At 36.7% G+C, this 12899-nt stretch overlaps 1 protein-coding gene across 1 annotated transcript in view; it reads right to left on the bottom strand.

Annotated features, from left to right (window-relative positions):
- Positions 1 to 180: 180 nt before the first annotated feature.
- Positions 181 to 12899, bottom strand: part of DNAL1 (dynein axonemal light chain 1) — a 35544-nt gene continuing 22825 nt past the window's right edge. Inside the window, exons 5-8 of the mRNA XM_055538609.1 lie at positions 12226 to 12281; positions 4510 to 4636; positions 3536 to 3676; positions 181 to 479 (exon numbers count right to left, since the gene is read on the bottom strand). Of these exons, the coding sequence (XP_055394584.1) occupies positions 439 to 479; positions 3536 to 3676; positions 4510 to 4636; positions 12226 to 12281 (365 nt within the window). The 3' untranslated portion in view covers positions 181 to 438. The remainder of the gene's footprint in view (positions 480 to 3535; positions 3677 to 4509; positions 4637 to 12225; positions 12282 to 12899) is intronic.

Here is a 12899-nt window from a genome sequence, read left to right as displayed (position 1 = left end):
AAGGCATGACATATTTGTGCTTCTGAGTCATAAACAGATGGACCTTCAGGAAAGATGGCCTACAGATTCAATAGTTAAGTATATATATTTAAATGTCTGGCCTAAAACAAATCTAAACAAACTGAATAAAGCAACATATTTCTTTTGTTATTAAAAATGACTGGTCTATAAAGGTTTCAGTAGATGGGGCCACACAGTATGTAACTGGGACTGAAGACAAAAACTGAAAATGTGTAGTTTCTAAAAAGAGAACTAGAATATATAAGGTTGGTGTTGTTGTGGGGGAGAGATACTGAATAGGTTTAAGAGAATAAAAGATAGGAATGAGAGGTTTAAGAACCATTTGCCCCACACAGAATCTTTAAAATAAACAACTATACAAAACTTATCTATTCTTATGACATTTAAATAAGTTAACACAAAGTGGAAAATGTAGTGTTAGTTATCTTCTTCCTCATCTTCTTTAATTACGGGGGTACCTAAAAATGAAATAGAAAATTATTTCTGGTCGTTCTCAAGAGATTGTGAAATTCTAAATGAAAATATTTTTTTGTAAACCTGAGGATGCTGTGAAGTGTGCTATAATAAAATGATATAACAAAATAATCTTTTATATTTCAAGTTATCTAAAAAACCTCTAAGAAGAATTTCCAAGCTGATTAGCTAATTATAAATATTCAGCTCCCCAAATGAAGAGCTGCAAATAAAAACACCTACAGGTACCAGGCAGAAAAATAAGGCCCTATAACACAAGAAAAAGTCTGTACATTAAACACAAAGAAATACTCATTTTTCACAATAAGATATGCAATCCCAGTATTGCCAGAATCTGAATTTCCATGTTACTCCCCCAGATATTAAACATTGAGGATAAATTGGAAAAAAATAAAAAGAACCAAGGAACAAAAACCAAAATACATCCTCAGCTCTCACTGGGCAAACCCATTTCTGAGCTCTGGCATTTGAAGCATGCCCATATGGCACCCCACTCCAGTACTCTTGCCTGGAAAATCCCATGGACGGAGGAGCCTGGTAAGCTGCAGTCCATGTGGTCGCAAAGAGTCGGACATGACCGAGCGACTTCACCTTCACTTTTCACTTTCATGCACTGGAGAAGGAAATGGCAACCCACTCCAGTGTTCTTGCCTGGAGAATCCCAGGGATGGGGGAGCCTGGTGGGCTGCCGTCTATGGGGTCGCACAGAGTCGGACACGACTGAAGTGACGTAGCAGCAGCAGCATAATTTGACCTTAGTCAACTATTCTGTCTTACCTCTTCAATCAGTCACCCTCCACTCCAGATAAACTGATCAACTCAACTGTTTCCCAAACTTATCTTGAAAACCACTACACCTCTGGACTCTTGGTTAACAAAGTTCCTCCATTTTGGAATGGCCTTCACAACACACCTCCCATCTAAGCCCTAGCTTTAATTAAGAACCAACTGCAGTGCCTCTTCCTGTGTGATTCTTCTTTATGGCATTGAGCAGAGTTTTACCTCTCTGTACTTCCCACAGCATCTGTTTATGGGGGCTAGTGAATGTCTTGTTGAAATACAAAGTACACAAATTGTAAGTATGCAGATTGATAACTGTACCCAAAATGGACATATCTGGTAACCAGCACCCAGATTAGGAAGAGAACATTATCAGAACCCCTAAACTTCCTCAAGCCCCCTTCTAGTCATTGTCCCCCAACAAAAGGTATATTCTATCCTAATGTCTAACACCATAGATTATGTTGCCTGATTTTGAAATTGGTATGAATAGAACAATATTGCATATACTCTATGTTTGGCTTCTTTTGCTCAACAATATGTTTGTATCATTCATGTACACTGTGTGAAATTATAGTTCATTCATTCTCATTGTTGTTTAATGTTCCATTGTACGAATATGTCATAATTTATTTATCTATTGTTGGGTGGGCATTTGGGTTGTTTCCAATTTACAGTTATTAAAATAGTGGTGCTATAAGCATTGTCGTACATGCCTTTTGGTAAACATCCACACTCTTTTCTTTTGGGTATGTAACTAGGAGAAAATTTGCTGGGTCATAAGGGGTGTGTATGTAGTGCTTTTGTAGATAATGCTAGTTTTCCAAAGTTATGCCAAGTTATGTTGCCGTCCAGCAGGTTATGAGAGTTCTAGTTGCTCCATTTTCTACTAACATTTGGTATAGTCTGTCTTTTTCATTTTAGCTCTTTAACATCTCTCAGTTTTTCTTACAAGCAACTGAAGAGGAGCAAAAATAGGCTTGTTAGCAGCCGTGGCCATGTATGTTCTATCTCACTGGTTTAAGGTAGACTGAGGTCATTCTTCCAGGGGCTCCTCATACCGGCCTGAAGGCAATACTTGGTCCAAAAGGCTAAATATGGCATGGTCTATTCAGGGTCTACGTAAGAGATTCTTTTCTATTCTTAATGGAAGGGATTCACTTTCTGTACACATTCAGAAAGGAAGACAAATGATTTCAAATAGTTTTGGAGTCTAACCAAAGTCGAACATAAAAAGGCTAAAGTCCAAGACTCTAATATACCCTGTCTTTTCTGCTATTTTATTTTAAATTATGAACATTCTTTAATATAGGTACAATATAAATAATTTAAAGAATAACAGAACCAATTTTTATATACCCATCATCCAATTTAAGAAATAGAACATCACCTAAGAAACCTGTTTGCCTCTTCGTGTTTATTCCTATACCTCCCACAAGAGGCAGTCTACAGTCTTTGTTATTTTACCCTTTGATAAGTAACCAGAGGGAAAAAAGGGAACATACTGCAGGAATGGCTTCCTGATAGCACCACTGGGAGGAGGAGCGACCCAGAGAGGTCTGTGACTTTTATCATTTCTAGCTTTTAGATGACAAAAGAAGAAAGTTTGGTAAGGTGAATTATTAATCAGTAAAATGACAAAAAAAAAGCTATTAAGTGGTAGAACTGGGACTTGAACCCATGACAAAAAAGCTAATAAGTGGTGGAACTGGGACTTGAACCCAATCAGTCAAGGATTTTTCTTGACATTGTCACCTATCTTAGGTATTGAGTGCATGTGCTCAGTCGCTCAGTTGTGTCCAACTATTTGTGACCCCATAGACTGTAGCCCGCCAGGCTCCTCTGTCCATGGAAATTTCCAGGCAAGAATACTGGAGTGGGTTGCCATTTCCTTCTCCAATTTTAGGTATTGGGAAACTAAAATTAGGGAGGAGAAGGAGAGAAAACACTACAATTTTGATCCAATTGTGAAAAAGCAACTGTTTACCATTTATGTCTAATTATTTTGCAATATAATATCTTTGGGACTTGAGAATAAACCCAGATTTCTCATAAGCTTTTGGTTTAGGGATGATCCTAGAAGTGTTTCATCTCATTCTGGCCCAAACTGGGACCATAAAATTTCCTATGGACAGAAATGGTCTTGGAGAAGAGAAATAACCTATCATTTTCTTTAGTTTTGCTGCTTTTCATGATTCCATGATACAAATTCAATTCTTATACCCAAAAAATATTTCCAAGCTGGCCCACAGTCACTCACCATCTAGCTTTTTCAGTTTGGGCACTCTCTTGGTTGCCTCTTCAACCCAGTTCCCCTCAGCAGAATGTTTCTCTTCCAAGGGATTGCCTACAAACACCAGGTCTTCTAGGCATGGCAGTTCTGCCAGCTTCACAAATTCAGCTACAAGTGCAAAGAATACATTACATATTAAAATGGCAAGTTTTACCATTATGATTTTAGGGGTTGAATTCCAATACCACTAGCTCTTAGTTTGTGACTATTCAGAACAACTTGTTAGGTTTTGAAGGAAGCAGGGGAAATTATACCATAGGAAGCCATTCTCTGAAGACATTATAGAAAGGGTGACATACCTCTTCTACCTTTGTGTTAGCCTAAGGATGGGATACAAAGAAGAAATGAGGTTCAGAATCAACAAATCAACCTCCAGTGATAGGTCTTCTCTATACTGTATGCATCAGTATCAGCTAAATTAAACTGCCTTTGTCTCTGCCCATCCCTTCATCTCTGAATACTTCAAGTCTCTACTGTAGAACGTATCACACAGTTTTCGAATTATTAACTCATAAACTAATCTTGCCCACTAAGCTGTGAACTCCTTGAGGGCAGGGATAGTGTCCTGTTCAGTTATGTATCTCAAGAGCTTGGCATGGTTCAAGGCACACAGCAGGGCTTTAAAAATGCTAAATGGATAGTGTACAACAAAAAAGAAAAGCAATTACATGTTAAATAAGTCTTCCATCTAAGAATTATTAAACTGATTCCTTTTAGCCTTTGGACAATTGAAATTTTTTTCCATGATTAATAGGACTAGGACCTTACAATCATTTCTAAGTAACCATTTAAATGCAAATGTCAAGTGTTTAGATGAAATATAGGAACTCATATAGCTATTTCTCTGTGCTGAGAAAGAAATGTCCTCAATTGTATCTTGTTCCCTACTGGGTTATTTTCTATAAACATGAGGTGGAAGATTAGCAAAGAGCCAGCCTCACCCCAGTCTTTCACCAGGTTATTAGACATGTAGAGAATCTTCAATTTCTTCATTACATGGATCCCTTTCAACTTCTCAATAAAATTGTAGGAGATCCACAGTTCTTCTAGTGTGTCCCCTACTGCTTCCTGAAATAGAAAGCAATTTGATTTACATGCATTTTTAAAATATAAAAATATAAAGACAATGGCCTTCAGAGAGAACTGAGACCCTCCTGTCCACTGGCAGGAGAGCTGAAGGCTGTATGGGAGTTTTTTCTCATTAAGAAAGCCATGTAGAACATTTTCTTCCTTTCTTCAAACTAATCTGAACTAAGAATAGCTACTGAAATCATCAAGAGGGGGAATAATAGTACTATTTTATCACTTTTATTGAACAGTATACTTTTCAAATTACTTCCCTATACATGGTATTATTTGATCCTTATTTAAAATAGGAAAATCATGTTATTTAATTTCTAACATAGATTAAGGGCTTTTTCTAAGATCACAATGCTATTTTGTTTTTGACCACACCACACAGCTTGTGGGATCTTGGTTCTCCAACCAGGGATGGAACTTGGGCCCACAGCAGTGAAAGCTCAGAGTCCTCACCACTGGACCGCCAGGAAATTCCCAACAATGCTATTAGATAGTAGACCTAGGAGACGTCCCTGGTGGTCCAGTGGTTACGACTCTGTGCTTTAAGGCAGAGGGTGCAGCATATGAGACTAAGACCTCACATGTCACAGGGTGCAGCAGAAAAAGAGAAAAAGTAGACCCAGGTCTAAATTTCAGGGTGGTTTTTTCCCCCCAATATTTGTTATGAAAACTTTCAAACATAAAAAAGTTGAAAGAATATTATTGTAAATATCCATATATCCATTACCCAGTTTCTACTGTAACATTTTACTATCTTTTCCTATCACATATCTGTCCATCTATCCATCCTGCTACCTCTCCATCAATTCACCTCTCTCTTTTTCTTTTTTTTGATGTATAAAACTCAAAACCCATCATTACAATATAAAGATTATATCATACTGACTCTTAAATGCTAGATATAATTGATGGTAGCACAAAATCTTTTCTTTCATATACAAAAGACAAAATGTAATGATTATTTGTTCCTTAAAAAACAAAAATTACTAGGCAGAATCAATTCAATGTTCAAGGTCCTCTTTTTTTTTTTTTTTCTCCTTTTGGCTGAGCATGCAAGATCTTAGTTTCCTAACCAGGGATTGAACCTGTGCACTCTGCAGTGACAGAGTGGAGTCTTAACCATTGGACTGCCAGGGTACTCCCTCAATCCCCTCTTAACCCAAAAGAATTTACCTACATCTGCATGGTAATGTCTAGAATGTAGGACCCAGGTCTATGTTCTGGTACTTGTCAATTCAAAGACTATAAGAGAATAACTGTACTCTGGATAAAGATCATTAATGCATTTTCCATACAGATGGAACCAAGGGGAAAAGCTGAGAATGGAGTGGCCTGAGTTAGTTCTGTGTGTTATCCCAGGGCCCACAGTTTATCTTAATTTCAACTTTCTAAGTAGAAGAAACAACAGTTTCAAAGTAAAACTTTTAAATCAGTCCATTCCAGCACTTTATTAGAACTCGATGGTACCCCACTCCAGTACTTTTGCCTGGAAAATCCCATGGATAGAGAAGCCTGGTAGGCTGTAGTCCATGGGGTCGCTAGAGTCGGACATGACTGAGCGACTTCACTTTCACTTTTCACTTTCATGCACTGGAGAAAGAAATGGCAACCCACTCCAGTGTTCTTGCCTGGAGAATCCCAGGGACAGGGAAGCCTGGTACGCTGCCGTCTATGGGGTCACACAGAGTCGGACACGACTGAAGCGACTTAGCAGTTTATATTAGAACTTTGTGATTTAACCAGCCTCTCTCAGGTAAATTCTGATACCTTCTCTCAAAGGATCTAATTAGTATATCATATATAGCATGAGTCTTCAGATAATTTAAACTTTGTTACATACATTTTCATTGCACTGCGTCCCCATCCATCTCCTATCTCCAGTTTAGAATGTGTGAGGCAGCAGAAAAAAATAGTGATTAAATACTAATTAGAAAATTTAGGCTCAATTCTAGGGTTCTTCCACTTATTTAGTGTCATTTTACATGTGCAGGTGAGGACTCTTGGTCAGTTTTCACATCGCCAACTTGATCAATTCTCCAAATAGCCAATTTGCTGAATTTACTCTTTTACTGATATAGAATAGTTGGGACAAAGTAAATATACATTGAAGACTGCGATAACTATTTACAGACTACTTATCTCGGCAACAGGGTTTAATAGTGTCTGCTCACTATACTTGGACACTTTACATAACTATCTGAGCCTCAGTTTCTTATCTGAAAATGAAGATTGAGGATTCTTTATCTTAAAATGAGGATATTATCTACTTATGAGTTTCAAGTGAGATAATGCATGTAAAGAGTCTGTTACATAATTATCAATACTGGATAATTATTAGGAATATTGGAGAGTGCCTAGAATTTAAGAAGAAAAAGATAAAGCAGAAACTGGGTAAAAAAATATGTTAGGTCAATTTCCAAAAGAAGAAACATAGCTAACAAATAAATATATAAAAAGATGTTCAAAATTATACAGATTAAAACAACATATTGTTTCTAACATATTGACAGATATTAAAAATATGGATAATACTCAGGGATATTGAGGGTAGAGGGGGTAATCCTCATTTTTATACCACTGATGCAAGTGGAGACTGGCATAAGCACCATGGGAGCAATCTGAGGTACTTGTCAAAATTTAAATGCACAAAAATAACCTCAGCTTTTCTATTTTTAGGAATCTAGCCTATGTAAATATTCAAACAATTGCTAAAGGATATATGTAAAAAGGTGTTCACTACAGTATGATATGTAATAGCAAAAAAAAAAAGAGAGAGAGAGAAAGACCCTCTCCCTTAATAAAATATATGGAAATACTCTACATGCTCAGCTGTATTGGAATAGTTAAACACATTGCCGTATATACTGATAAAGTAGAAAACAACAGCTATGGAAAAGAATCGGAGAAGGCAATGGCACCCCACTCCAGTACTCTTGCTTGGAAAATCCCATGGACGGAGGAGCCCAGGCTGCAGTCCATGGGGTCGCTAAGAGTCGGACACGACTAAGCGACTTCACTTTCACTTTTCACTTTTATGCATTGGAGAAGGAAATGGCAACCCACTCCAGTGTTCTTGCCTGGAGAATCCCAGGGACAGGGGAGCCTGGTGGGCTGCCGTTTATGGGGTCGCACAGAGTCAGACACGACTGAAGTGACTTAGCATAGCATAGCATGGAAAAGAATGCATTAAATCTGCCTGTTTTTACATGGAAGGATATTCCTGATTAAAAAAAACAGGAAAAATATGCACAATATATTATCAGTACAAATATAACATACACACACTCACACTTGCATGCACATACACATACGCAGATGTCTGTTTCTACACAGAAAAAAATTTAAAGTATACAAATGTTATTTCTGTTATTCATGGAGCTAATGTAGAAAGAGGAAAGACTTTCACAGTGTATTTCATTTATTTATGAGTTGTTTGATTTGTTTTTTACAATAACATGTATTACTCTTAGAATTAAAAATTTAACCTAATAGTTTTTATAAGTAGCAATAAAATATTTGGAATCACAATAAATATTTACAGAGTGCCTACTACATGTATCAAGCACCAGTGTAGACGCTGATGGACGAAACTGATACACTTATCAGGATTTGTGTGTGACACAGAGAGAAAGAGAGGGAGAGAGAGAGGGAACGAGAATAAACAAATAAGAAAAATGGGAAAAATTAAGAGTGGTAAGAGTTATTGACTAGAGTTCTGTTTTAGGTTAGGATAGTTGGATCTCTTCTGAGGAAGTGACATCTGAACTGAAGTGTGAAAGTTAAGGAGCCAGTAATGTGGAAATCCGGAGAAGGCAATGGCACACCACTCCAGTAGTCCTGCCTGGAAAATCCCATGGACGGAGGAGCCTGGTAGGCTGCAGTCCATGGGGTCATGAAAAGTCGGACACAACTGAGTGACTTCACTTTCACTTTTCACTTTCATGCATTGGAGAAGGAAATGGCAACCCACTCCAGTATCCCAGGGACAGGGGAGCCTGGTGGGCTGCCATCTATGGGGTTGCACAGAGTCGGACACGACTGAAGCAACTTAGCAGCAGCAGCAGCAATGTGGAAATCCAACAACAACAAATAGTTCTCCTAAGTAGTTTTATATAGACTCCCTTCCTTCAATTTAACATTCCATGTCTCATATATTAGAGTAGTTATTTTTAAGTTACTGAGGCAGCTATTCAAATCATGCTATGAGGCTAATGTGTCTAGATGAATAAATCAGTTAGTATGTGAAACTGTCTGAAGTCCAGCATCTGTATCCATATGCAGACTTATTTTCCTTCAGTCTGTGCATAAGTATAAAGCTTTTAGATGGATTAAATGTTGTTTTTGGTATATATACACACACATACACACACACACAAACTGAGGGGAGGAAAAGCAACACAAAAAACTTGGGGGTTACTGATAGTAGTTTATAGAAAGTAAGAGATCTAAGTGATGGTTCAGCTAGATAATATCTCCATTCATGCCTTTAATCCTATATTTACCATTTCTTATTGGTTTCTAGGTATATATTACATTTCACGGGAGAACTTATACACCATATCAATATTTAAGAATCTAGTTAGTGTTCAGTAAATCCCTGGGGGGACATCCAGCATCTATCATATTTGTCCTAAAAATTTGGGGGTGTACTTATTTGCAAATTCTTCCTTTATAGAAAATTCAAAGTAATGATTAGCCTTAAGTATAATAAATTCTGAAATTTTGTACTACAATTTAATACTTTGCCCATTATGAATAATGTCCCCCTATATATGACATTTTACCATCTAAAGCTCATAGAATGAGGAGAAGGCAAAATGTCTCTAAATTTACCAATCATTTAGAATATAAAAATAATTTATATATCATTAGGATTTTATTCGGAGAAGGCAATGGCACCCCACTCTGGTACTCTTTTGCCTGGAAAATCCCATGGATGGAGGAGCCTGGCAGGCTTCAGTCCATGGGGTCTTGAAGAGTCAGACACACTGAGCAATTTCACTCTCACTTTTCACTTTCATGCATTGGAGAAGGAAATGGCAACCCACTCCAGTGTTCTTGCCTGGAGAATCCCAGAGATGGCGGAGCCTGGTGGGCTGCCATCTATGGGGTCGCACAGAGTCGGACATGACTGAAGCAACTTAGCAGCAGCAGCAGCAGCAGGATTTTATTCATTATATCTAGCTAGAAAGCAAACAATTCATCTACTGGCTACTGTGTTGGGGAAAAAACTTCCTTTTATTAACTTCAGAATGTAATCTCTAAGAATTTCCAACATTTTATGAATTTATGTGGGTAAGCAGACATGCAGATGTGGGGATATTACCAGATAATTCAAGATAATTCCAAAATTGCTCCTCTGAACACTGATTCCTATTCAGGTGTTTTGGCTGTTTCTGTAAAGGGGTGGAATGGTGGTGGCCATTGTCGCCTGTCTGGTCATGGGCAGTTACTCTTCTGTAGTATACCAGTTTCAGAAGCAAAACAGTTTCAAATGACTTCAATGACTCTGATGAAGCACAAGCTAGACTTACTGAGGTGAGGTGGGGGAACAGGAGACACAAAATATTTCAGAGTTTTTATGAAGTATTTAACAATATGCACTTTTTAAAAATTATTGTCTTTGGGGGAACATACACAAGAAAAAGAAATTAACTTCATCTTTTCTGAATTTCCTAGTTTTACAATATTCTTTCATTTCAACCTCTTTGCAAGGAAATTGAGATGGCCAATAAATATGCAAAGAAAATACACTGTCAAAAATTTTAACAAATCCATGTTTGGTAAGGGGAAATGGGAACCCTCTTACATTACTGGTGGTGGTATAAATTCGTACAACCTTTCCAAAGTGTAACTTGATAATACGTCACAAAAGCCTTAAAAGAAATTCATACCTTTTGACCCTGCAATTCCATTTCAAGGAATCTATCCAAGGAATTATTCATAGATGTATGCAATAATATAACTAAAAGGAGACTCATAATAGCATTGATTATGAATAATGAGTAACTTATTTAAATAAATTATGGTATATCAATAAAATAGAATATTATGTTGTCATTAAAAAAGAATATGGTTACAAATTATTTTAAAAACTTAAGTAATATCCTCTGATCAAAAACCTCCAATGGCTTTGCAAGCCACTTGGGAAAAAAATCTAAAATTGTTTCATGTCCTATGAGGGCAGGTTCTTGGCTGCATCAGCCTCAATGAGGGCAGTTCCTCATTCAACAGTTTTGCTCTCACTCAGGTAGCCAAGCAGCTTCAGTTTCAGGACATTTGCACTTGCTCTCCCTCTCCAGTCCGGAGTGCTGGTCCCTTGGCAGCTCTATAAGCCTACAGAGAGGACTTCCCATCAATCCACGTTCTCTTATATGCCTTGTTTTTCTTCATTGAATTCACCACTTGATATATTATTATACAATTATTTTCTAGTCTGTCTCCCTCCACTACAATATAAGTTCAATGAGAACAAGGACTTTATTTTATATTCTGCTGTATCTCTAGTGCCTAGAACAGTGCTTGGCTAAAAGGCATTCAGGAAATATACTGTATGGATTCGCTGAATGAATGAATGACATGGAAACATTATCTTTGTATACTAAGTAAAAAAAATAAAGAGATGGAAAACAAAATGTATAGTATGATTCCATTTTCTATATTCTCACCAAAGCAAAGGGAAAAAAGGCAAGAAAGATGTCAATCAAAATGTTAACAGTGGTTTATGGGTACTTTTTTTTTTTAAACCAGCCCACAGGATTTCTGTTTTACTGTCAATAATCTCAGTGCTTGCAAATGGGAGCAGTTACAAAGCTGCTTTTTGGAAGTTAGCTTGCTGGGTAATGCTTCCTTTTAAAGACTGAATAGATGAAGTTTGTTGTTTGCTGAAAGTGAACAGCACAGAACCCTTCGATTCACCTCTGAATACCCCTGTTTACAAAAAGTAATTTTTCTTTTTTTTTTTTTTTTAATTTTTACAATGTTCTGTTGGTTTCTGCCACACAGCAATGCAAATCAGCCATAATTATACATATATCCCCTCCCTGTTGAGCCTCCCTCCCCTTCCCCCATCTCACCCCTTGAGGTCATCAAAGCACCAGGCTGGGCTCCGCGTTATACAGCAACTTCTTACCAGCTATCCATTTTACACATGACAGTGTAGATATGCTGATGCTACTTTCTCCATTCATCCCACTCTCTCTCAGTGTGTCTACAAGTCCATTCTCTACTTCTGCATCTCTATTCCTTCCCTGCAAATAGGTTCATTAATACCATTTTTCTAGATTCCATATATATATTAATATTCTAAATTTGGTTTTCTCTGACTTACCTCACTCTGTATAACAGGCTCTAGGCTCATCCACCTCACTAGAACTGACTCAAATTCATTCTTTTTTATAGCTGAATATTATTTCATTGCATATATGTGCCACATCTTCTTTATATAGGTATTTTTTTTATATAGGTACTTTTTATATTTGCTTTTCTATTTTAAAAAGTTTCTGCAACAGACAAGTATTACTTATATACTCAAGAAAAAGAGTGTATGCTTTTTTAAGTAGTAAATAACAACCTACCAGTCCATTTAAGTTCTTTATGTTGTTTCTTCCTAAAGACAATATTCTCAAATTTTCTGTAGAGGAAAGAAAGCAATTTTGCTTTATTAGAATCATATCACACAATTGTTATAAATCTAATATAATAAAGCTTTAATACATTTATATAATAAATATCCTTATATAATAAGAAAGGCTGTACTAATAAAAGGTGGTGATCAAGTAGGAAATAACACTGACCTATCACTAAGGTAAACTCTACAACTGCACATCACATCAATATTAAATTTTATATGTTTAGCTATTTCAAATGCATGGTTTTAAATTACTGGCTGTAAGAAATATTACACAGATAAAATAAGAGTAAAAAAGATTTGAACTTTAAATTTGGGAGCATATACATTTCAAACCTCTTGTAGTATGAGGACTTACACTAGAAAATAGAAACATTCTCATGTACAGTCCCCACCTAACTCCACAAAAGAAGTGAAATCAAGTGAATTAGCATTTTAAAAATCTTTTGTTGTATTTTTTAGGATAATTAGATTGTAATTTGGTTTCAAAAGAAGTCTATCTGTATTTTTTAAAAGGATGTTTCTTTTGTCTATAAGGTTACTTCTGGAAGAAAAAAGTAGAAACAGTGGTTGATTTGGGGGAGGAACTGAAAGTCAGTATAAGGGCAGAGGAAGATATTT

The sequence above is a fragment of the Bubalus kerabau genome, chromosome 10 (genome assembly GCF_029407905.1).
Source record: "Bubalus kerabau isolate K-KA32 ecotype Philippines breed swamp buffalo chromosome 10, PCC_UOA_SB_1v2, whole genome shotgun sequence".
Classification (NCBI taxonomy): Eukaryota; Metazoa; Chordata; class Mammalia; order Artiodactyla; family Bovidae; genus Bubalus; species Bubalus kerabau.
The sequence above is the reverse complement of the archived record's forward strand: the minus strand, read 5'-3'. Positions and strand labels throughout refer to the sequence as shown.